Source organism: Salmo salar, chromosome ssa13, assembly GCF_905237065.1.
Source record: "Salmo salar chromosome ssa13, Ssal_v3.1, whole genome shotgun sequence".
Taxonomy (NCBI): Eukaryota; Metazoa; Chordata; class Actinopteri; order Salmoniformes; family Salmonidae; genus Salmo; species Salmo salar.
Window position 1 is genome coordinate 91,392,346 of NC_059454.1, and position 27,382 is coordinate 91,419,727.

A 27,382-nucleotide genomic window follows, 5' to 3' on the forward strand; every position below is an offset into this window, starting at 1 on the left:
GTCATGTCTCTGATATGAGCTGAGAAGCAACGAAGGAATCCCTAGGACTTTGCTTATTTTCTTTAGAGCTGCATAACCAAATCCAAGTTCGTAGGCTAGAAGAATCGTTTATATCAAATGCCACATCTCCCCTGGAGCACTCCTGCAGCCTGGAGGAAGTGTAAACAGTCCCCCTAAATGCATCACGATCACTTTCACAGTCTGCACATTCTTTCATGACATAATTACAGAATCACTGGTTGGTGAAATGGTGATTTTCAGTCCAGTGTTTAGACTCTTAGGGCAAATCAAATCATGTACAAGTTGGTTTATTTGAGACGTGGAATAAAAGCCACTGTTGGCTGGCTGCTGTCTGGTTGATCGCTGCGAGTTGTCTTCATCTCAACCAAATTGCGTCTCAAAGCGCTGCTGCGGGCTACCTCCTTTTCCTCCTCTACCTGTACTGCCACTGCCTCGATCGCGGAACAGGCATTTTTTTTATTTCATTCACTGCTTTTCTCGCATTGGCTAACTGAGATCGCCTATTTTATTCACACACTATTTTATTCTTCGAGATTTTCTCATTTTGTCTCTCTTTACGTTGACTCTTCGCGGGAGATATTTTCAAACGGCACGTGAGGCATTTTAACCAATCAGGTTGCCGGAAAGGGCCTTTAAATGCCAGTAACCAATCGGATGTCAGGAAATTACTGCTATTTCAGCACGAAGCCCTACGTCTACAAAGGATATAGCCATGTATGGACTAGCTAACGATATGCCCCGGAAAACAAGCTTTTGAATGATATATGATTCAACATGGAAAGTTTTAAAAATAGCGGTTGAAGTTCTACATTAAACATGCTATCAAGAACGACATTTACGGTAGGTGTTGACGGAGTTATTTATATACATTATTGCCGATGTATTTGTACATTTTATGAAAGTATGGAAGTTATAGTAGCAAAACATCCCAAAATATGAAAATTGACAGATGGAAGCAAAATCTAAATTTTTGTCTGTGGTGCCTGGCCTTAATTAAAACTATTTTCAATGTGTTTCAAGTCTGGAGATTGAGATGGCCGTCTACTTGTGGCCAAGTTTCAGCCTCCTGGCAGAGGCAACCATGTTTTTGGCTAAAATGTCCAGGTACTGGGTAAAGTTTATGACGCAGTTGGCCTTAACAATGACCCCAGGACAGTGGAAGCAAAAATGCCCCATAAAATCAAAGATCCACCACTTTATTTTGCAGTAGGTATGGGGTTCTTTTCTGTTCATGCATTCTCATTTCGGCGCCAAACCCTCCACTGGTGTGCATGGCCAAAGAGCTCTATTTTCATGTCGCCCAACAAATGTAAATGCCTGGAGTTTGCTAAACGGCATTGGCACTTGGATTGGAACCCGTGTTTTGGTCAGATGCCATGAAAATGGAGCACTTTGGCCACGCACACCATTGGTGAGTTTGGCGTAGAAATTAGAATGCATAAGCAGAAAAGAACTCCATACCTAAATATCAATTAATATTTATTTTATACAGTCATTTTTGCTCATCTTTATCAAGGGTGTCAATAAATTCGAACCCCATTGTACATACAAGCCCATGCTATGATAAATTATACTATAATACAAAAAAATGGAACAATTATGATAATTTAAGATTACAAGGAGTACTGCAAATGCAAGTGAAAATAAGACAATGAATTGTCAAGTAATTACATTTTTGTTTAAATAGACATTCTTTATAGAAACAAATGACAGGTTATGTGAATATTTCCACAAAGGGAAAGTCAAACATTTTCAGGTAAGAAACATAGTTACCTTAACCTAAAAACTATCAATCAAGAGGAGAACATATTTTTTCAGTTTTACCTATCGATAAATAATGTGTAATAAATGTGTATTAACCAAAGGTAATGCATTAATTACACAAATGTACAAATTCATAAAATCTATTTCTGTACAAGAAAGGGAATATAAATCTTACAAAATACTCATATATATTACTATCAAATAACATTATCCAACAATAGTTATCCAACTTATTCAACAGTTTCTATGCAGACTCACTACTTAAACTTTTTATTTATTAACATATAATCTACAATATACTATTTTTACTTAAAGTCGTCAAGTTGAGTGTGTACTGTATAGAGTCTTGTCTCTTATATCTGAGAGACTTCCATGCTACTGTGCCTCCACCTCTTTAGGATTGCAGGATGGGGTTGGGTCCCCAGAGGGTGGGGCACTGGTGGGTGTGGTCTTTCGAGGAGTGGAAGGTATGCCAGGAGATGTGGTGGAGGTGGGCACCAGAGGGGGTGGGGCACTGAGAGTGGCAGTGGGAGGAGTCCTGTTCAGATGGCCACTGTGTGGAGCTGAGGGGCTGAGCCTGGGGTACATCACCCCACCCAGGGAGGACGTAAAGGTGGGTGTGTGGGCTAGGTGGCCCTCCATGGGAGAGCCCTGGAGCTGGTGCAGCCTGGCCCTCTCCTCTGCCTGCCGGTGACTGTCCTGTTGGTGCTGCTGCGGCTGTGGGTGGGGGTGTTGCTCCCGCTGTCTGTGGCCTCTCTCAGGGTCATAGGTCGTATGTACCTGCTGGCTCTGCAGGTACAGCCCTCTGTAGGGGTCTCGTAGTGGATCCCAGGCGCCCGAGAGGTGAAGGGGCACACGGTGGTCTCGACCTGTGGCTAGTGGACTCACCCCCATGAAGGGCTGGACACGGGCTCGCTCCATTGCACTGAGGCTGCTCACTGGGTGCATGGGGCTCATGGAGAGGGGTAGAGAGTGAGGTAGATGGCTGCTCTGAAGCATGCCTGCGGTGGGGAAGTGGCTGCGCCTTGATGAGGGGTGTGGAGCCTGAGAGTGGCCTGGTGGGAGTAAGAGGGTAATTTCCGGTGGCCCAGCCATAACCTCGGGCTCATCTCTGTGCTCCTGCTTTATGTTTAAAGGTCCCTTCAGGGTTTGTGTGCTCTCGCTGGATTGGTGATTCTTCACTGTGTTATAAGGGTTTGAGGATCCCTTATCCTGCACCTCCAGCGCTGGAGAGGAGCTTTGCTTCACCTGGACTCTCCCCAGCGAGGTGCCGTCCCTCTCAGCCTGATGACCCTGATCTGGGCTACTCCTCTTCCTTTCTGGGCTGCTGCTGCCAATCAGATTACTAATCTGAAAGCCTGAGGATGTGTGGGTGGATTGATGGCTTCTTTCCAGAGAATTTCTATGGAGAGGACAGAGGTGGGGAGGTTAACAGCTCGGAAATATTATGATATCTAGCCTCTATGTGGTTAGAAAAATAGGCAATTCTTTGAATATTAGATGTTGTTTCAAAATATAAAATCACAACTTTTGGAGGCCTTTCAGGATGGGAAATGCCATCTCTGCACTAGGGCTGTCACTGACCCGTCTCTCTCTGACTCCTCCTTGGTAGCAGAGTGATCCCTTTTCTTAGCTTCCCTTTCCCTTTCCCTCTCACTGCTCTGGACTGTGGGCTTGCGGGCCACATCAGCAGGCCTGGACTGTGCTGGAGGCGTGGGGAAGGAGGGGGGCATTCGTTGCAGGCGGTTCCAGGCTTCCTGAGGGTGGCTGACAAAACCTGGCAACCCATGGCTCTGCCTGTCACCAAACGGGCTGCCTGGGCCTAAAAGATGAAGGATTTATGTAATTTCAATAAAATCAATCAGTTCACCAATTGAGTTGAAACAGTAGGTTGCATTATGTTGAGGTCAACTATTTGAGAGCGAAAACCTACCAAGAGATGGGGTACCCAGGCCGCCAAATGCATTAGTTGCCAGTTGTCCAAGGTTTCCATAGTGACTGGCTCGACCAAATGGATCTGAGGAGCATCACAAGAGGAGCACCTCTTAATGGCTGTTGTCTTAATGGCTGTTGTCTTGTACTTCAAACATCATTATTTTGACGTTGCACCAGCAGCCTATGGCTCTTACCAGTAAGGTGGCTAGCAGGTAGATAGTGGCTGTGATGCGTGGGGGCACTGAATGGTGATGCAGACAAATGACCTGTAGAGGGAGCAGGTAGAGTAAGTAGTGAGCAAATCAACCACACTAACATGGGCATACAGGGACATAAAGGAGCTAAGGAACCAATAAAAGCCATTGTTACCATGACCGTAACAATATCATCATCACTGTACAATATCACCATAATTGTACAATATAATAACCGTACAATATCACCATAACCGTACAATAGCATCATAACCGTACAATATCATCATAACCGTACAATATCACCATAACCATACAATAGCATCATAACCGTACAATATCACCATAACCGTACAATATCACCATAACCGTACAATAGCATCATAACCGTACAATATCACCATAACCGTACAATATCACCATAACCGTACAATATCACCATAATTGTACAATATAATAACCGTACAATATCATCATAACCGTACAATAGCATCATAACCGTACAATATCACCATAACCGTACAATAGCATCATAACCGTACAATATCATCATAACCGTACAATATCACCATAACCGTACAATAGCATCATAACCGTACAATATCACCATAACCGTACAATATCACCATAACCGTACAATATCACCATAATTGTACAATATAATAACCGTACAATATCATCATAACCGTACAATATCATCATAACCGTACAATATCACCATAACCGTACAATAGCATCATAACCGTACAATATCACCATAACCGTACAATATCACCATAACCGTACAATATCACCATAATTGTACAATATAATAACCGTACAATATCATCATAACCGTACAATAGCATCATAACCGTACAATATCACCATAACCGTACAATAGCATCATAACCGTACAATATCATCATAACCGTACAATATCACCATAACCGTACAATAGCATCATAACCGTACAATATCACCATAACCGTACAATATCACCATAATTGTACAATATAATAACCGTACAATATCACCATAACCGTACAATATCATCATAACCGTACAATATCACCATAACCGTACAATATCACCATAACCGTACAATAGCGTCATAACCGTACAATATCACCATAACCGTACAATTTCACCATAACCGTACAATTTCACCATAACCGTACATAGCATCATAACCGTACAATAGCATCATAACCGTACAATATCACCATAACCGTACAATATCACCATAACCGTACAATATCACCATAACTGTACAATATCACCATAACCGTACATTATCATCATAACTGCACGTACATCCTCATTTAACATCCACAGTAATGAATAGGACATGGAGTGGGCTGGCTACCTGAGGAGGACAGGAAAGGTCGGGCCAGGTCATGGCCATAGGATAGTCCAGGAGGAAGACCTGGTGCGGCTGGCCGACTAAACAGGTCCAGCTTCACCCTGCTCATATTCAGCTGATGTGAATCAAAGTGCATGTTCTGTTAAAGATAGATAGATAAAGTGGGGAGGAGAGTGATGGACAGAGAGAGGGATTAAAAGCTTAATAGAGATTGAGAGGTGAAGGGGTTGCTGAGACGGGGGGACACAGAAAGCATTACTTCACTGATTACCGGTTTTGGAAATTAATTAATGCATTTTGTAAATTAATGAATGTATCTTGTGCACCTTCATTCTCTGCTGGTGGTGATGAATCTGCCATGCGATCTGGCCATGCATTAGACACCATTTGCCAGCCTTCTGCAAGAATAGAAGGACAATCATTTGATTAGTCTTAAACCCAAGGGCTAGAATTCTGTCGACAAGCTTACAGAATGACGGTGAATGGCATATTCTTACCCTAGCTGATGATCTGAATGGATCAGTTATCTGTGAACAGAGGGAGAACAGAGGAGGGTTAATATCTGAACCTTTACCACTGTGTTTTATTCATAACTTAATGGATAGAGAAGAGGCCTACCCGTGGGTCCTTTGGTAGTAGATTGTGAGGGACTTCTGGCCGTGTCACTACATCCATAGACTAGGGAGGGATGGTAAGTCACATGATTAGATTGACAATTATGTGTGTGGGGTGGTTAACACAAGGTCATAAAGGAGACAGACAGTCAGACAGACACACAGACAGAGGAAGTGATGTGGTATGGACCTTAGGCTGGAAGGCTCCTTGCAGAGAGCTGAAAGGTCCTGGGGGTCCTGAGTGGGGGTGCAGGGCTGGCATGCCTGGCATCGCTGGGGGGTAGGAGGGGTAGAACTGGGCAAGACCACACACAGGTTAAGATGAGAATGAATGAAGTGGAACACCAGGGGAAACAAAAGATTAAACAAGCACTTCGTACGCCCAGAGTAGATCTGTGAGTAAATGGCATTTAACTTCATTTCTTTGAGAACCATAATATGATACAGAATAATGCCTTTGATGGTAATCCAAAGGAACATATTGCCATCTTTCTGGAAACAGTACTTTAACTTACATGTTGATGTCTTAGGTAAGGGTTTTCCAGTTTTGCTGAGTACTTTTCCAACTGAAAGACAATTTTGTGAGAACACGTCAGTAATATGACCAATATTAGACAATAATATAAGCATACACAAAGAAGAAACAAATGTAAAAATGCTACAAATGATTATAAAAAATAAAAAAAATTAACCATGACCGTCCTGTTCTACAGCTCACATTACACAAAGTGCCAGGAAGCAATGCATGCCAACGACTATGCACAGCATGGTGCATTCATCTCAGCTCATTGACTGTTTAACAGATGCATGTACACACTTCAGATGGCTATGTTCAGAGTTTCCATATCTCAGCTGCTTAAGCCTTAACTGAAGCCCTGCCAATGCCGGCACAAGCATCCATGAGCAAGTACCCACGATCAAAAGCACTCTAATGACCTCATTCCTTCTGCTGCGGCACAGTCATTTGTCCTGACAGCAGGGCTTTGGTGTGTCAAAACAGCCATGAGATCCATTTACACTGCCTTTACCAACTGCCAGTGGAACAGCCAACCATTTCAGGGATCATACATCTTTTTTTTTTCTATGCTGAAATATTTCAAAATGTTCCCTGGTGGGTGTAAAAAAGTTTAAAACGGCTGAAAGCAAAAATGTATCTCTTGGGGACGGTATCTGATATTTCTGTTTGATATTTGAGATGTGAAACTAACACACACACAGGGTTTTCCCCAGAGTACAGGAGGCAGATGCTGAGCCTGAGGCTACACTATTAAGAAGGTGAGTTTGGAAAACAGCAAAAACAAAGCACTCTGTAAACTCTGGTTTCTGGGTGACCTAAAATGTTCTTTACAATGAATGTGGGATTTGATAATAACATTAACTCATATGAAGCGGTTTGTAGTGGCCATGTGCTGGACTTACATTTAGGGCAGCTGTGCGACCCATATTTGGGGGTGTAGAGACGATGCCTGGTGGAGGAGGCAACCCGTTGGGGTAGGGTGAGAAGGTGAGCTGGTGTTGATGCTGATGTTGGTGCTGGTGTGTGTGCTGGTGGAACTCTGCCCTCAGTAGAGGTGGCTCAGAGCCTGCCCCTCTAACTGCAGTCTGTGCCAGGAAACGGTTGTTGAGTTCCTGGCGAAGCAGGTCGTGCTCTGTTGTGGGGGGAGAGATGCGAGGTTAAAGGTCATACTCTATGATGACTACCGCTCTTTTCTCACCCTCTACACCTGTTGTACATTAAATCTAATTTACTGTTCATGCCTCTTACCTGAGCAGTCTGCTCGAGTGGACCGTCCTACAATACTGCTGGTTGCTAATCCCGAAGGACTAGTGAACATGGTAGGGCGGCGATGCCCGTGACCTGGCAGGAAGAAGTGGGGTGCGGATAGCTCTGAGACGGACAGGGGGAGGGCCGGCAAGGGAGAAGAATGGCGCCCGAAGTGGGGGGATGGGGGGAGGGTTCGCTTGTGGGACCCCTCTATGCTGCTGTGGAGAGGAGAAAGGAATAGTTGTAAATAAATATCAACCTCCTCTAGGATATAGTATTATTAAATGGTTTGAACAAGTTCGGTCAATGCCTTGTCCTACCTGTTGTGGAGACCAATGTACAGGGGATGGCCCTGGTGATGTGACAATGGTTCTCTCTTGACCTGGGATAGGCCTGGCCCTGGCAGAGTTGGCATGGTCGGGTTGTGAGGTGACGTCCTCTCCTTCTTTACACACACAGCAGGAGGTGGGGTGGTGGTGAGAGGGGCTGCAGGGACAGGGCTGGCAGCGGGCAGAGCGCCAGGGGCGGAGCTGGCAGCGGGCAGATCGAGGGGCGTGTCGCTGCTCTGCTCTTGGCTGCGTTGTAGACCTGACACTCTGGCAAAGCTGCACACCTTCGCTTCATCCCTCTGATCAACACCTATGTATATTATCAACCAGAGAACATAGGCTACCAACCACAGTTTGACAGAACTTAGTCATTTAATGTTCTTTCCCACTTCAGATAAATACTGACATTGATGTGTCCATACTTAGCTGAAACAACCTTCAGTCAGAGTGGTGAATAGCTTCTAATCTCTGCTGTACTAGGCCTACATCTAGAAACAACAATGAGGCAACAACGAGCAGCTTCGTATCAGCCAGTGTGTCTTGGAAAAATTAGCATGTTCATACTACAAAGTGCTTAGTCGCACCAATAGATCTTCCATTCACTGCCAGAAAATGATAATTAAATTCAACAAACGGCATATTTTCCCAGCCCCAAACACAACCTTAGTCTCTATTCCCTGCAGTCTTTGAGCTCTGACAAGAGCGGAGGGCCCTGGGGAGAGACTAGTGGTGTGTTTACCATTATTTGTAATCATAACGTTCAATAGGCTGAACTCCAGACGGCTTATTGGGAGACTGAAGAGACCTCCAAAGCAAACAACAAATGCCCTCTCTAAAGCCCACCACAAGCAGCTTGGAGGTAGTGAGAGTTAAATGGGGAGCTCCTAATCGCGTTCACACAAGACATATTAAACCCCTGGCTCAGCTCTAAAAGGTTCTCACCGCCAGCCAGCCAGTGGGATTAGAGCAGGCTTTATGCTGCCTGGCCCTGGATGTGCGTCTCCACTTGGCTTTTACGGGCCAAATGAGTTTTAGTTTGAGAAATCGTGGGTTTTGAAGGGAACACAATCTATCAAGCTGCCTCTATACGGCCAAACACCTCAGTCGGGTAAAGATTGCTGAATGGGAACAATACCATTCAGTGATGTTGCTTTCAGCACCATTCTTTTGGGTGAAAATTGCATTTCATTGTTGAATTTCAGCACAGGAGGCTGCAGAGGGGAGAACGGCTCATAATAATGGCCGGAACGGAGAAAATGGAATGGCATCAAACACCTGGAAACCATGTGTTTGATTTATTTGATACCATTCCACTAATTCCAGTCATTACCACATCCCGTTCTCCCCAATTAAGGTGCCACCAACCTCTTGTGAATTTCAGCTATAGTTAGATCACAATATGGAGTTGATGGCGATGGTAAGGATGATAATAGGGAACATTGCAGTAGATTACAAAAATGCTTTAGCCAATAGTCTCATTGAGCATGAAGTGTGACTAACCCGCTCCTAGCCTCAACAAAGCATCTAAGCCACTGGGAGTAGAGGTTCAATCCAATTCATAGCTAAAATGTTTTGTAGAAAACATTTATCAGCTCTTTCAAATCACTCAACTCAATTGCACAAATATATCTGACAAAACATTGCATCATTATTCGGTTTCACTTTAAATATAATAAATCCCTCTAGCACAGAGACTTTCCACAGGGTGGAAACATTCGATGTCATACCCACATTGTGTAATTAAGAGCAAGTGTGTGAGGATCCTAAAATGACAAAGGCCATAACACTTTGCCAACAACTTGACCACTGTGTGGCTTGAAAGAGGATGTTTTCCTTATTTGAGTGAACAGAAATGGAATGCCATAAAAAGCATGTCAAAATCATGTCACTAAGTGAGACACATATCTATTCTGTAAATAACAACAGCTAAACGAGGACAGAGAGTCAAAAGCATACATGCTAAATACCCCAAAACCCAGAGGAAATATTCTTACCAGTAGTTTTCCTTAGTGTGAAGAGTTTATCAGACACAATCCCTGAAACCTGAGTTAAAATGAGAAAAGAAAGAAAATAACAAATATGTTAGCCTAGCTAGAGGCTAAATTAGGATTTTGTAGGTGACGGTAGTGGAACTGTCCAGAAAAGTGGTTGCTTTTCCATCTTTATCAGCACTCTATCAACAGGACTGTTCTGTATACTGGTTCTTGTTCCACTCCCAGACTCGATGTGCGCTTTGTCACTCAAGTGGGTGTGTTCAAGTTCCCAATGAATGTAAATGAGATCAGAGGGACAAAAGGTGAGACATAAATCTTGGTGAACCCAGTCCAATGACATGAGGGAAAGTTTCGAAATGAAACTGAATGAGATTCAATCTAAACCATTCTTAAATAATTGAATGTAGTACGTGACAGCTCAATGCAAGTATATTTTTGACAGGATAATAAAAAGCATCTCAACATAGATTACATATTAAGAGGTAATTCATGTAATCAGTCATATCTTCCCTGTAAGAGCACTCACTAGAAATATACATAAATGCCCATGACATTTACCTTGTGAAAAACTAATTAGAAAATGGATGAGACAAATTAAGTTAGTGAGTATCTTATTACAATCAATAAATTACATTACCAACAGTATGTTTCTGATTAAATTGCTGAATATTGGCCAGATTCTTATAACAGGCAGCAAAAGACACACACACATACATACGCGCACAAGCACACACAAACTAGACTAATCAGCCATTTTCATTTAAATAATATATGTGGTGAGATTGATGTTCTGTGTATTTCGCATCTTTAAACTTTATGTTCTTTGTAAAGTCATACGGACGCTGTGAAACCACCTGATTATAAACTAATGGCATCAAATAAAGACAAATCAAACCGAGCAGACTCAATTGCTACATCAAATTGTTGATTTACTGGGTCTGAACTCAGCTGAAATTCAGCTGTGGTAAACCGTTCCTTTGGTGTTGCAAATGTAAGGACCTTATTTACAGATATTCCTGGAATCCTTCAGTCGATTAACAACCTAGAAAAATGCCACAATACTGTAATCTGGTTCATATGACCTCTATCATGAGTTCAATTTCAGTTTTGGAGCCTCCAGATTTAATTTGAGGTTGCTGACAAAGTAAATAGATCATATGGAGGAAATAACAGAGACTAGTTGTTATTATCAGAACATCTTGACTTTCGTAAAAAGGCCTAATGATATTCACAGTGTTAATCTGTAATCAATCGTTAACTTCCGCAAATTCCTTAGATCAAATCCAATAATGAAATCAACGAGTGCTGGTATTATTAACATGTATATATATTTATAACAAGTTTAAATTAGTATAATGTCCTCGGACACACAGACTGAACCTAACACTCACAAACCAGTAACAAAACACAAGACTAAAGAGATCACACACACTGTTTACGCTGCCCTGATGTAAATAAAAAGGTCAGCCAAAAGACCTGACTCCCATCACAACCCTGTCTGGCATTTGGAGGACCCCCTTCCTCTCAGTACAATAAAGCCTGGCCAGCTGACAGCGCAGATGGGAATACAGTGTAACCGGTGTGAAATGGCTAGCTAGTAAGCGGTGCGCGCTAGTAGCGTTTCAATCGGGGACGTCGCTCGCTTTGAGACCTTGAAGTAGCTGTATCCATTGGAGCGATAGGTAACGATGCTTCAGGGTGACTGTTGTCGATGTGCAGAGGATTTCTGGTTCAAGCCCAGGTTGGGGTGAGGAAAGGGACAGAAGCTGTTACACATGGCTGAATGACAGAATAGTAGAGCAGTGATACCTTATTATCAGTGATAACAGTTGTGAAAAGTGAGAATGTTTATCTTGCCTTGTCATCGATGTCACTCTCACTGTCACACTGCGAGAGAAAGGATGTAAAACACTGCATTAATTCATGAGAATGTATCAACACCTTCATCAATCACAAACACTCAAACTGGAAGTGAGTTGTTTACATTTCTGCTTTCTGCCTCCACAGTCATATCAATATTACCCACAGGAACAAAAAGTGTTATTATCTGTCTAGAGATTATAAGGAGACCTTGATTCAAGGTCATGACCTGTGTTTTGAGTGACACCTCCGTGTTTACTCCTACTCTATTGGCAGGGAGAGAACAGCAGAGGATACCGCGAGACTAGAGGCAGTAGTCATAAGAGTGACTGATGGGTGTTTACAGTAAGCTTCCACAGCAGTATTTATCTTCATTAACTAAGCTTTCATTACAATATCCTGTTCAATGAAAACAAGATTGTTGATTAAGAAACTTGACTCCAATCATTTAATTTAGTATGTTCAATGAAATCTTGATAAATATATGCTGTATTTACAAATAATGCATAAAGAAACATTGAGATCCATTGAGATCAACTAATAATCCTGGTTAGATTAGGACTAAAAACTGTGATTATGTCTAGTAGTAATATCACAAAAACAGTCTGTTTACAAATCGAGAGAGAGAGAGAGAGGACCTTATTATACATTGTCTGTTACCTCGTTCCTAGTGACAGACATGTGTTTAACTGCTGTGTGAACTGATCTGTCTGCTCTAAGGGATTCATCATGCCAGACGACACAGCAGCACAACTGTGAGCTACTATATCAGCCAGTCAATTTATACTGAAACCACTGATAACACATGTCTCTCTGCCTCACTCCCCTAATGACTCAAGTCCTGCTCACTGTCAACATGTCAAGGTTACTCAGATCCACAAATCACTAATCCATGTTGACATGACACCTGTTTAGCTACATTACTAAATATCAGCCTGTTAGCTTTTGAGAACATTTTGTCACAGACTGTTCTTGTAATCACTGACCTGGTTTTGCCCTCATACTCTGAGAATGACTATAGGCAGATCCTGGACATTAATTCTGTCAGAAAGAATTGAAGTCACTCACCGAATATCCCCGACCAGAGAATGAACTCTGTGGAAAGGAAGGATAATGTTAATGAGCAAGGGCTTATGATAGGTTCTGACAAATGTCCTCTGTAATCACTCAATAGGATGTTGTTGCACACAAACATGTCTTTATCCAGACAACACTGCTCATACCTCTCTATTGTGTCCTTTGGAGTTGCTTCTCTGATGCGTGCCCTGTGTTTTGGTGACTTCAGCTCTGTCTTGCCTTCCTAGAAGCCCCTTCACCTGAGGGACATGATAGACTAATTATCTTCCGTTCTTTGAGTCCAGGGTTTTCTACATTACATTGAATTGGTAGACAGTGAATTTATCAGCCCAGAAGAGAATCTGGACCACCAGAGGGCACTATCGTATTACAGACATCAGTGAGTGATTACACGTCAGTGAGGACATCCATTTCAATGACACATAACCTGATTTAAAACAAGCAGAGTTGATGCCCAGACTCATTGACTGCCCGTGATGGGCAATTAGCACTAGGCCATGCTCTGGCCCATCTGAAAGCCGGCGGCAACATGAGTGCAGGTACACAGCGCATGCATAAATGGGCGCACGCACACATAAACACATGCATACACACACGGATAAACGCACACGCACACACGTACGCACACACACACACGTACGGACACACACACAGGCACACACACACACACACACACCATTGTGTTGCAATGGAAACCTTAAATGACAGATCCATGCAGCATAATGGATATTCAAATATTGATTCAGGAAAGAACAAATTGTTTCTGGATAAAACAAGAGAGAAATGATATTGAATGAAAGCTTAGCCCGTAGAGATGATGACACAGGAACAGTATAATAATGTGGTTTGATGGTTTAAAGCAGGGCTGCCCAACCCTCTTCCTGGAGATCTACTGTCCTGTAGGTTTTCAGTCCAACCCTAATTTAGCATATCTGATTCAGCTAGTTAAGGTATTGTTGAGCAGCTAATAAGTAGAACCAGGTGTGTTAAATTAGGGTTGGACTGAAAACCCACAGGACGGTAGATCTCCAGGAAGAGGGTTGGGCAGCCCTGGTTTAAAGCTACTGTCCCATAGCATTCAGCCCGTTCCTGTAGTGTTCTGTTGGCTGCTACACTTCCCTGCTTTGACAGTCCAGCCCAGGACACTGTCTAGTTCTGTGTGTGGGTGTTCGTGTGAAACCGATTTATTTAAATAGCATAGATGGTGTTTCACAGTGGCTGTGAACATGTCAAACTAGCATCCTCCAGCAAAAGTCATTACTTGACACAGCCAGTGTGCTCTTTGAAACAAACATGATCATAGCTCTCTCCTCTATTGCATAGGAGGCTACTATCCAACATACTGTTTTGCATACTGTTCAGTAGAGGAAACATCCACAAGCCAGGGGCCATCTAGGCAATACCTTACAGGGCGATACCTTACAACAAGTAGTATCTGGTCTACACACACAGATAAGGGTAGGGGAATTGGCTAGGCCAGAGACTGATATGTAAGCGAGCCTAAGTGTGTGTGTACCTGGTGTGCTCTCTGTTACAAACACAGACACATCCTGGGCTGAGGAGGAAGCTCTTCACAAAGCACCTTATCTCATCATAGCTCTTTATTGGCCCTCGTTTCCTGTGTGGCTCCCTCCTGACTTCCTGCACAACAGACAGGCTTGTGCGAGGCAATTACTAGACCAAGATGGGAAGCTTTGGGAATAACTGACTGGCTGGTGCCAACAATGAACACCTAATGATGGAGACAGTTTGTTTACAACTGATAGAAACAGGATCACCATTAGAAAAATAGAATTGTGGGATTGAAAATGGATGACTTGAAACAGAAAGAAAGAACTCTAAATAAACAAGCCTAGACTCTAAGCTACACAAACAACCAAAAATAATACCTCAACTGTAAGACCTCATCACTTCACTGGGCAAAACCCCTACACATGTGGACACACACATTACCAGGTAGACAGGTTTTGGTTTGTAGGAGAGCATATTCATTTGAAATATAATGAAGGTTAATACCACAGATCCATAGGCTACCTGCTTGTTCTTCTTTGAGTTGTTTTTCACCTTCCCCCGCTCCTTCTCTCCATCCTGCTCATGTTCAAAGTCAGCTCCATTGTCAGTGAATACATTCACAGGGATCTCAGCCCTTTCAGAAGCCTTTCGTTTCTTCAGCATCTGACTCTCCCACTTCTCCTTACCCTCCTGCAACCTCAGGCTCTTTGAGGTCTTCCTCAGAGCCACCTATGAGATAACAAACACAAAAGAGGCTTAATATCTACAGCACAGAAAGAAAGAGATGTTGGTGTGGATGATGATAATGCTTAGACTGAGTCAATATGACAAGGCGGCAGGGGAATCCTTGCTAAAACCTCTAAAAATTTAATAAAAACCAATCTTAAAGACAAAGAGAAATTAAATAAAACCATACTCATGATGCTTCTGGGCATGGCTCTGTGTATTGAGGTCATATCCAACCTGGTCTCAGAGCATTTCGTATTATGTTGTACTTAAATCCGAGACACTCCATTTAGTATTATATGTTAAGTTTTGTATGGAATGTATTAATTTGTGGATTTCCATCACCCATTTCGTATGACATGTTAAGAATTACAATATGTATTATACATTACGATTCGCAAAACATACAATATGTTACGCATTTGCAAATCATACTATATGTTACGAATTTGCGAAACGTATGATATGTTTGCGAATTCTAGCTACAGTAGGTGGCTAGGTGGCTAATGTTAGCTAGCTGGCTAATGTTACCTAGGCTAGGGGTTAGGGTTAAGTTTAGGAGTTAGGTTAAAGGGTTAAGGTTAGGATAAGGGTTAGCTAAAAGGGTTTAATGTTTGGGGAAGGGTTAGCTAACATGCTAAGTAGTTGCAAAGTAGCTCAAAAGTAGTAGGTAGTTGAAAAGGTAGCTAAAATTATAAAGTTGTCGATGATAAAATTCAAACTCGCAACCTTTAGGTTGCTAGACATACGTGTTATACGCCCACCCCTCCACCCCGACTAACCATCCTATTTTCATTTTTGCTTTAAGTAACCATCTGTCTTATGTAACCATACCAAATGTAACATATCCTACTAATTTGAGTGTCCCAGATTTATGTTTACTATGTTATGTCTACTATGTTATGTCTAGTATATGAGAGCAGGCTTTCATATCCTATGAGGCAGGCCTGTGAGACTAGAATGTGGGCGGCCAGGTGCTGCCCATTGTCAGGCTGTGGATGTGGGGTTTGGCAATCTGAGCTAAATGCCCCGTGCCCGGAATAACACCAGTGACCTGTGGGGGGTTTACCACTGGTGTTGATACACATGCCATCAAGCACAGTGGAGGCAAGCAATAAACACGAACAAAAATCAGTTACAGGCAACCTAAGACACAGATGTCTATTACTCTGTATACATCAATGATGTCGCTCTTGCTGCGGGTGATTCTCTGATCCACCTCTACGCAGACGACACCATTCTGTATACATCTGGCCCTTCTTTGGACACTGTGTTAACTAACCTCCAAACGAGCTTCAACACAATACAACACTCCTTCCGTGGCCTCCAACTGCTTTTAAATGCTAGTAAAACTAAATGCATGCTCTTCAACCAATCTCTGCCCGCACCTGCCCGCCCGTCCAGCATCACTACTCTGGACGGTTCTGACTTAGAATATGTGGATAACTACAAATACCTAGGTGTCTGGTTAGACTGTAAACTCTCCTTCCAGACTCACATTAAGCATCTCCAATCCAAAATTAAATCTAGAATCGGCTTTCTATTTCACAACAAAGCATCCTTCACTCATGCTGCCAAACATACCCTCGTAAAACTGACTATCCTACCGATCCTTGATTTCTGCGATGTCATTTACAAAATAGCCTCCAACACTCTACTCAGCAAATTGGATGCAGTCTATCACAGTGCCATCCGTTTTGTCACCAAAGCCCCATATACTACCCACCACTGCGACCTGTATGCTCTCGTTGGCTAGCCCTCGCTTCATATTCGTCACCAAACCCACTGGCTCCAGGTCATCTATAAGTCTTTGCTAGGTAAAGCCCCGCCTTATCTCAGCTCACTGGTCACCATAGCAGCACCCACCTGTAGCACGCGCTCCAGCAGGTATATTTCACTGGTCACCCCCAAAGCCAATTCCTCCTTTGGCCACCTTTCCTTCCAGTTCTCTGCTGCAAATGACTGGAACTAATTGCAAAAATCACTGAAGCTGGAGACTCATATCTCCCTCACTAACTTTAAGCACAAGCTGTCAGAGCAGCTCACAGATCACTGCACCTGTACATAGCCCATCCAACTACCTCATCCCCATACTGTTATTTATTTATTTGCTCCTTTGCACCCCAGTATCTCTACTTGCACATTAATCTTCTGCATATCTATCACTCCAGTGTTTAATTGATCCATTTTAATTATTTCGCCACAATGGCCTATTTATTGCCTTACCTACCTTATCTTACCTCATTTGCACCCACTGTATATAGACTTTTTCTATTGTGTTACTGACTGTATGTTTGTTTATTCCATGTGTAACTCTGTGTTGTTGTATGTGTCGAACTGCTTTGCTTTATCTTGGCCAGGTCGCAGTTGTAAATAACAACTTGTTCTCAACTTGCCTACCTGGTTAAATAAAGTTGAAATAAAAAAATAAAAAACTTTGAAAGGAGCGATGCAATAAATTAACCCCTAAAATTAACCCCTATGCTGGTGGCTTTTTAGGTATTATTGTTCAATGGAAACTAACTAATCATCAAGTGTGAACTGTGAGCATTCCCTGCTGAGCGTCCCCCCTGCCTGCAGCTTCAGCTATCCATGAAAACAACTGATCTAATGGTACAAGTGTAAAGCCCTACCTTGAGCTAATCTCCAGAACCATTGCCATAGTGATATTAATATTCATGGTGCTGCTGAAAGACTAGCGGCGTGAGGTAAATTATGTCTTATTCTGTTTCGCCACCTCCCTGGACTGTTACCAAGACTCTGATCAAAACAATCACTGCTAGCTTGACTCTGAATTAGCATCAGGTGTACATATCTGTGGAGAGGCATGGGGAAAGGGGGAGAATGGAGGGAGAGAGAAATATCCAAAACCAAATACCAAACAAGGGGAGGATGAGAGAGTGTGGGTGAAAATAATCTGGGGTAGATACGTTTTGCCAGCTACACTGAATACAATAGGGTGAATCCAGCTAAATCCAGGTTAGGGTTTGCGGTGTGAATGGCTTTGAGAATGAACACTGGATCTAAGTCCCAGGTAAAGCCCAGTGGCTTACAAAGGATTCATTGGATGGAAGGCTCTCATCAAGTTTCACTATCACAGCTGTTCCTCCATCCAGTCACTCTCACCATGCATGAAGCCACCAGTGAATATAGCAGTAACATGCATGTTATAACACAGTCTATCCTCAATTAACAGAATACATGAGAATCAAGCTGTTAACAGCTCATGTTCCACAGCCTCTGCAGTCAGACCTTACATATGAGCTCTCACTAGGCATCTGAACATACCCTGGGCCTGGCCTGCAAATGTTCTACAGCCTCTGCAGTCAGACCTTACATATGAGCTCTCACTAGGCATCTGAACATACCCTGGGCCTGGCCTGCAAATGTTCCACAAAGGACATGAGATACAAGAGGCCAGAGAAACAAGGGGGGATGTTATGCTATTAAAATCCAATTTGTGTCTGCGGGAAGACAGTGCAAAGGGCATACAATCAGCTAATGCCACAATAAGTGCTGCTTCAGCCTCCATTAACTGCTCTGCAAAGGTGCAACACATGCAGGGGTACAACAGACAGTTAATTGTATAAAGCTAATAGCATCGGCTAACATGCCTTTATCAGAGTAATAGATATGTTATAGTGAAATATATTCCTTCCTATGTTCATTTATTAAAGCACTACAGTGTATGAATGTGGACCCAGCAGATCTGATGTTCATGGGCGTTCCTCCATTAGATACAGTACCTGATCGATTCCTAAGCTGTGTGTAAAGCTACAGGTCAACAGATAACACAGGTGCTGCTTAGCTGTTAAACAGCGTAAGTCCTATAGAGGCCTGAGGAGATACAGTCATGGCTGTAGATAATCTGAATTGATATTCATGATTATTTATGTCTTTATCCTCCTGACCACGACAGAGATAATACTGCAAACAGCCTATCCATAGATCAAGCACTCCATCCATTCCCAGCTAGACCGCTTTCTGTCATTCTGAACTGTTCGATCACAAGCAACTATAGGCCACCATCTTCTGGTCCACGATTCACCTTAAATGGGCCTGACTTCTGTAGAGAGGTTGCAGATAGAATAGGTTCATAATGACTGGATTATTTGAATGCTGAAATGGAGTTGGCGTGTCATTTCCCACAATGTGTGTGACACACAAATAAGTGGTAGAGGTAATTAGACACTTAACACTCTATTCCCATGACAGGTTCTGCCTGTCCAACAGCCTGAAGTCACTTCAGGTCCTGCCACTGAATTACGGGAATCGGGCAATCTATTTACCGGTAATGGACTTAAGTCATGAATAAATTCACACTGCCATGGCTCTGCCGTACAAGTCTAAATGTGTACTTTGTCACATAAATGTCAAACATATTTAAAGGACGTATTGGTTGCCAAAAATATAAACATTATGAAATTGTAATAGAACATCAATGTCACTTTTCTTGTCTCAACCTACAGTAATGATAAAGACGAGGGGGCTGAAAATGGATCCAGTTCATTATCACCTAGATTCATTTGTAAACACTAGAGTACATTATGTCCACATAGCACAGTATTTAGACTATCTGGACAGCTGTTGTGTTCCATTCTCGGAGGAAGAAATTCCCCACATACCTGTGTGAAACGATTAGTGATTTCATCGTGGAGCTTCTCTTTCTCTGTGCAGTACAGCACAGCTACAACTCTTCAACCCAGTATAGACCCATTCAAGGACATTCACTGATTTTTATAGACTGATGTTGCCATTCATAACAGTGAGGTACGTTAAATCGGTCAATATCATCTGTCATCAAAATCCTGTCTGACTTACTGTTCATCAACTCAATATGTTATTTGCACTGGCAGCCCAGGAAAATCAGATGGAGACAGTCTGACAAGTGATTATGATCAGAAGCGTGACTAGATGTTCAGCTGACAAAAGCTGATCTAGACAACGACATAACATCAGCAATTCTTGAGAGCCTCATTACACTCACTCTTCAGACAAGATTATTGAGAAAAATGTATTTTCATATCTTACCTCAAAGTACTTATCACATGCTACTGTGGTAGAGGGTAAATCTTGGCAACAACATACACAGAGTGTACAAAACATTAGGAACAGATCTTTCCATGACATACTGTAGATTGACCAGGTGAATCCAGGTGAAACCTTTTGATGTCACAAATCCACTTCAATCAGTGTAGATGAAGGGGAGGAGACAGGTTAAATAAGAATTGTTAAGCCTTGAGACAACTGAGACATGGATTGTGTATGTGTGCCATTCAGAGGGTGAGTGGGCAAGACAAAATATCTAAGTGCCTTTGAATGGGGCATAGTAGTAGGTGCAAGGGGCACTGGTTTGAGTGTGCCAAGAACTGTAACACTGCTGGGTTTTTCCAGTGTGTATTAAGAAGGGTCCATCACCCAAAGGACATCCAGCCAACTTGACACAAATGTGGGATGCATTGGCGTCAACGTTGGCCAACCTTCCTGTAGAACGCTTTTGACACCTTGTAGTCCATGCCCCGACGAACTGAGGCTGTTCTTAGGGCAAAAGGGGTGAAACTCAATATTAGGAAGGTGTTCCTAATGTTTTGTACACTCAGTGTATATTTGGGTAAAAACAACATGTAATAAAACATGACTGTACTATCCTTGACAGCTGTATATAGTAGCTTGATTAATGCCTCTGCTCTCCTCGCCTGCCAGGTACTAAGACAATTAGATTACACACCATCAGTAACTAATCAGGCCTTTTCCTCAGAGAGCCTATTCACAGTGGCCTCCAGACATTATACTGGGATAATCTCCTCAGCTATGGGCATTGTAGTGGAACCCTAACGTAACTACAAAGCAGTAGAGCTCAACATCCAACAGACACAAAGGGGAGGCCAAAAACAGAGGGACAGAGATAGAAAGACAGTGTAAAACAAAAGAGTGTTGTTTGTACTGCCCCTGAATTAGAACTAAACTACATTGGGAACTGTACCATATTCAGCAGATAGCCCTACTTATCAGGGCTAAATAGTATCTATCCACAAAATGGGGCCAACAGTCATTATTTAGCCAGTGGATTGAGGTCATGCAGTAGCAGCACATTCTACATCAGGGCCGGCCCTAGCCTTTTGGGGACCCTAAGTGAGATTTGGTTCGGGTGCCCCCCACCTCGCGGCAAAACATTTTAGTGGCCCCCCTTTTGACAGCGGTGCGAACATTTTTAAGTTAATTTCCTGCAATTCTACACATTTTGCCATGGGGTGGAGAGAAAATGTAAAAATTGTATAACAAATTTCATACAATTCGACTCATTTTGCCATATGGTGGAGACATTTTGCTGTTTTAAAGCTAATTCATGCACTTCTACATATTTTGCCATGGGGCATAGAGAAAATGTTGCAGTTTTTTTTAAAGCATGTTTTCTGCAATTCTACACATTTTGCCATGAGGCGGAGAGAAAATGTAGCAATTTATAACAAACAATTCTACAAAGTTTGCCATGACTTCTACCATGTTAATATAATATCTGAGTGAGAATGACTAACAAAATTAATTGGGTGCCCCTGGGAGGTCAGGGCACGTGCGCTACGGGTTGGTATTCGGCCATGATTACTATAAGTTTAGATAGCTGAATCAAAACATTGGTAGTTGACATGTCTAATTGAGTGACTGTCAGTGACTGACATAACAAAATAAAAACTGCTGATTTCAAAATTGCACTTGGTGTATTCAACTATTCTTAAACTCAACAGTAAGTTGAGACCCCGATTGAGTTCCTATTATTTTATATATAAAAAAGCTATGCCTTGGGCCAGCCCTGTTCTACATATTCACTTTCTAAATAAAACTTGCTGCCTCTCTGTCTGTCAGCACACTGCAACAGACAGACATCATGGTGTTCCATGTCATTTCCAGGCTGTTTAGGGCGACTGGTGGTATATTTACAGCAGAAGCAGACAAGCAGCAGAACAAAGGCTAGGAGAGGGGTTTTATGGCAGGGAGAGTCTGAGTCCGAGTCAGCCTGTTTTCTGTCTTACACACACACACACACACACACGCACACACGCACACATTCACTTTTACAACTGCGGGTTTTCCCATTATGTGGAACTGCAGCAAACAGGGGTAAAACATGAAACGTTCAGCATTAGCTGGCTGAATGAAGTCATTGTGCTACCACCATGCTTAAGAGAGGAGACGGTAATCCTTGGACATAAGAGGCTAGCTGTTGTGGAGACTAGGGGGATGGCAGGCCAGATAACATAGAGGGTATGTCAATGAGTGCACATTCAGGCACACTGAATATGGCCATGGAGAGGTCATTTCACTGTTCCCAGAACTAGAACATAGAACATTGATTCTACTTGAAAAAAGGGATGAAAGCAAAAGCACAGCTTTCCTGAAAGCACAGCTTATTATCAGCTCAAGTGAACACTTTCACATACACAGACAAGTGACACCTACTTGTTTAAAAATCCGTGTAGGTCCCCTGAAAGCAAATCACTTCCTCAATCTTGTCCACACAAGCTTTTAAAGTGCGTTATCCAAACAGACAGACAAACACCACAAAGAGACAAGGAGCTGTGGAGCAGCTTGACTGCCTGAAGAGCTGGCCCAGAGGTCTGGGAGGCTGGCGCACATGAACTATGCAGCAGGGCCCTGGTTGTCATAAAGAAGCACTTACCTATCAATAGCTGTAATATTTCAATTATATGCTTCTTGAGAAAATTAGACCACTGTGCCACTGCCTGTACAAGTTTAGCCGTAATCTTGAATACAGCAAAACAGATAAACATTTGTTTTTATTAACTGAGAGCTATGGGCGTAGAATGCTCTGTGACAGTGTTTCTCACCTGTTGCAGCCTATTAAATTCATCTTTAGCCTTTGACACACTGGTAGTGTTTATCAAACAGCTACTTAGAGGACATCACCTCTGGGGTGTACAGTACAGTACACACCTGACCGGGAGGACGGACTCTGAGAGAACATCAAACAGCTACTTAGAGGACATCACCTCTGGGGTGTACAGTACAGTACACACCTGACCAGGAGGACGGACTCTGAGAGAACATCAAACAGCTACTTAGAGGACATCACCTCTGGGGTGTACAGTACAGTACACACCTGACCAGGAGGACGGACTCTGAGAGAACATCAAACAGCTACTTAGAGGACATCACCTCTGGGGTGTACAGTACAGTACACACCTGACCGGGAGGACGGACTCTGAGAGAACATCAAACAGCTACTTAGAGGACATCACCTCTGGGGTGTACAGTACAGTACACACCTGACCGGGAGGACGGACTCTGAGAGAACATCAAACAGCTACTTAGAGGACATCACCTCTGGGGTGTACAGTACAGTACACACCTGACCAGGAGGACGGACTCTGAGAGAACATCAAACATATCATTCAATTTACGCAAATAGGGCATCAAAATGTCAGCTTGGGGCTCTAATGCAGTAGGATATTAAAATATTAACAGTCTGACAGCTCACTCTATAAATGACTAATCCTAGATTTAGTATTAATGAAATTCTATCTGGTGGAATCCTAGAAGCTCAATCATCATAAAAGTGGGAGAGTGAGGAGAGAGTCTCTCTATTAGCAGAGCTAGAGAAGAGAAGCATGCGTTATTAAAGGGAACAGACTGTGTAACAAAGAAACGTTTCACAGTTTAAAGGGTAGAGCTGCTGCAGGCGTCACCCATTCATACATAACGCTAGACTAATGACAAGCCAGACAAGCTGGTTACAGAGCTAATGAAGTCAAACAAACATACAGTGGGCCAGCACATCCAAGAATCCCTCCCTGGTGAGTTACACCGTCTAGGTTACAGCACTCACTCACTGCAACAATCATTATACAATTATGTAAGCCTCCTCTATTACAATCCAGGTCAGGGTCATTTTGAGCTGGAGTCATTATAAGTCTACAGTCATCCTCATCCAGAATGTTGTGGGAATCATGTTGGCAATATGCAACAGCTGTATGCAGCAGCTGTTTCCACAGTGTTCATGTACGGTAAGCTGGTCCATCATGGCTACAGTGACTACACTACAGTGACTATTGAATGTAATAGCAATGGCATCTGTTTTTTCGCAATAACTCTGCCATGGCTCGTTTGCCACCAAAGCCTATGGGGAAATGAATGAGTTTTTTTATAGGTAGATATGTATAGGGATAAGGGGACTAGGCAACAGTGCAAATACTGAAATAAAAGGTCAATAAAGATACAAGGTAAACTCGGTCCGTGCAGCTATTTTGTTCGCTATTTATCAGTCGTAATGCTTGGGGTTAGAAGGTGTTCAAGAGCCTGTTGGTGTCAGACTTGGTGCACCGGTACTTCTTGCTGTGCAGCAGCAGAGAAAATAGTCTATGGCTTGGGTGGTTGGGGTCTTTGATGATTTTCGGGCCTTCTTTTCACACCGCCTGATATAGAGGTCCTGGATGGCAGGGAGCTTGGCCCCAGTAATGTATTGGGCTGTCCACACAACCCTCTGTAGCGCCATGTGATCGAGGGCGGTGCTATTGCCATGCCAAGCAGTGATGCAACCAGTCAATATGCTCTCAATGGTACAGCTGTAGAACCTTTTCAGGATTTTGAGGGCCCATGACAAACTTTTTCAACCTCCTGAGGGGGAATAAGCACCTTCTTCACGACTGTGCGTGTGTGTTTGGACCATTTTAAGTGTTTAGTGATTTGGACACAGAGGAACAAGCACATAGAGCACATAAAGCCTTCAGAATTCATAAAGGTCCTGTTAACTGACTGATATTATCTCATAAAACAAAATGTATAAGATCTAAACTTGTTTTAACCTCAGACCTTATTTCCGGCATCTATACCAAACTCCATTCTTTCTACATTCATTTCCCCTACTGGCACGCTCTATAGTGAAGTCACGTAGCAAAGCAACTCCTTGAGTTTACACCTCTGAGAAGCAAGGGTTGATGGTAATAGATAATGATCATCATCAATGAGAGTTGATTGTATTGTGTTATGTTTTTCGCCCCTGACATTTGGTATAACAATAGGTTTCTCTTTCTAGAATGTGAATGTCATAACAGGATTCAGACGGTATCATAATGATAATGAGTCTTCTGTCTGGTACATATGCACCATTCACTTTGAGTCAGCTCTGGCTTTTTACTGCCAGTTTGTCTTTCACACAGTGTCACTTAACTACCATTTATCATGTTTACTGGTAGTCACCATCTGGCGGAAAGCACTGAGAGAAAAGGTCATTTTCAATCATTCCACACACTTGGTTTGCTTGAACATAGAAGTCTCTGATGCTTTTATTATTGCTTCTTTTGCATCTATTTTCCAAACACATGTCCCTGTGTGTGGACATGCCGTGAGGCAGGAGGAGCACACTAAAACTAAAACCAGCTGATGAACACTGCACCTGGGAGCGTTTAAGAGCAAGAGAGCAGCTTTCTTTATAATGGGTCAAGCGTAGGCCTAGAGTTTTTTGGTTTTCCATTTGTGTACAACCAGCAAATCAGAACATATTCAAAATCGACCAGTTTTTCTCTGGCAAACACCAGCAATTATCATGACATTGACCAAACCAGCCAGTGTGCACCCATAATTATCTGTATTCCAGAAACACATCTGCTGGAATGAAAGTGAGTCTGATTTATAGAAACACATGGACTGAGTGACACCTCATAGCATGATAATGGCTGATGTTGGGATAAATCAACAGAAACCTAACAGCATATTATCAGCTGTCACCCTCACAGCATATTGGCCCTGCAAACCAGTATGTTTACAGCAATATCCTAGGTCCCTAAAACCTTGTTACATAGGCAGGTAGGTCATTACAGTGTAGATAGCCAACACATTGTTACAATGGTTATTATACATGTTTACACAACATTTGCAAATGAACTCACAATGGAGACAACTGGGTAAACTGCACATGACCCTGTCAGAGACCATGAGCCATGAGGCCCACACAGGGTGATTTAAGGGACTTATTTACTTATGAATCATGTCCAAATAAACAAACGTGTGTCAAAATCAAATATATATACACACACACACACACACACACACAGCCCTACGTTCTTACCTCTAAAGAATCCAGATTGAGAAAGCTGGCTATGGCAAAGCCATCAATAATGTCTTCCTCCTGAGAGACTGACCCCCGTCTCTTTCTCCGAGAGGGACGCGGGGGTCGGACATAATGCAAGTTGGTCATTTTTCCATAATTACACAGGGCCTTATTTCTGAACGGACTTTGCCCCCGGTCGGAGCCAGATGATGGACTCCGGTTTTGATCATTCCTGTCAATCGCATCCCTTCTCCGCACGCGGTCTCGTTGAGATCTGGACCTCCGGCTGCGCTTTATTTCCCCGTCCATTTTATAACTCCGAGACGAGGCGAATACCACAAGACAGTGCGAAATGTGTTCTATGTCCATGGAAAGTAACAGTGCGCAGAAGAGCCCTTGCCTTGTTTTACAAATCAAATAAACAATTCAGACAACGATCAGAGAGTCATCTATCCAACAATAACAAAAACAGACAAGAACATTTTCGAAGGATGGTTTCGATTAGAATGCGAACAGCGGCTGCCCTTCTAATGACATCACCAAGACTCACAATAATATTGACTTGTTCTGCAACTTTGTTACAATTGTTGTCTGGCTGCTACAGAGCGACCTGCCAGACAAAGCTATGACGCTGTACCATGTCCGACTGTTCTTCTACTTCCATCACCGCCCAATCCATGGTCAGTCCACTGCCATAGCCTCCCCCCAAAACGTTTGTGCTTGGCTAGAGGGATCCAGTTTATTCAATTAAAATATAAATAGCCCAAATAACTCCTCTTTTTAATGTTGATTGCCCGATTGTTACTTATGGGCTTTGAAATGCAAACGAGATCCCACATTAATAATCCACACAACGCAATCAATTCAGTGATGTGTATAATTGACCATCCATTGACAGATAAAACCATCCATGCGCAGGCTATTTGTTTAAAGCTTGTCAATCTTCACGCCAAAGTGACCAAACCTCAGCCAGAAAACGATTCGCCTTTATCCTGGTTCGGTCTTTATAATACGTCCAGCCTCGAATTCTTCTTTCAGTGGTTCCTTAGTTGATATGATTGGTTCCTTGGTTCGAATGTCCCGTTGAGCTTGAGTAAATCGTTGAGTAAATGGTGTTAAAGAGACACGTTAGATTTAAAGCCCACTCCCCACTTCGCCCTACATTGCATTTTCGTTTGTAGTCT

The 27,382-nt window shown here is 42.7% G+C and overlaps 1 protein-coding gene across 2 annotated transcripts; it reads right to left on the reverse strand.

Annotated features, from left to right (window-relative positions):
* Positions 1-1,610: 1,610 nt before the first annotated feature.
* LOC106568202 (autism susceptibility gene 2 protein homolog) lies at positions 1,611-27,382 on the reverse strand. Of its 2 annotated transcripts, none has more exons than XM_014138333.2 (19): positions 26,217-27,382; positions 14,933-15,139; positions 13,045-13,137; positions 12,890-12,916; positions 11,819-11,848; positions 9,962-10,010; positions 7,959-8,277; positions 7,639-7,853; positions 7,293-7,522; positions 6,389-6,439; positions 6,064-6,168; positions 5,878-5,937; positions 5,757-5,786; positions 5,586-5,657; positions 5,263-5,398; positions 3,915-3,986; positions 3,719-3,802; positions 3,370-3,607; positions 1,611-3,187 (listed from the first exon to the last, which is right to left on the reverse strand). In XM_014138333.2, the coding sequence occupies exons 1-19, from the start codon at positions 26,565-26,567 to the stop codon at positions 2,161-2,163; spliced, it is 3,396 nt and encodes a 1,131-aa protein (XP_013993808.1). In that variant the 5' UTR covers positions 26,568-27,382; the 3' UTR covers positions 1,611-2,160. The 2 variants fall into 2 exon arrangements, with proteins under 2 accessions (XP_013993808.1, XP_013993807.1); XM_014138332.2 differs by having other exon boundaries at positions 7,639-7,856; positions 26,217-27,381.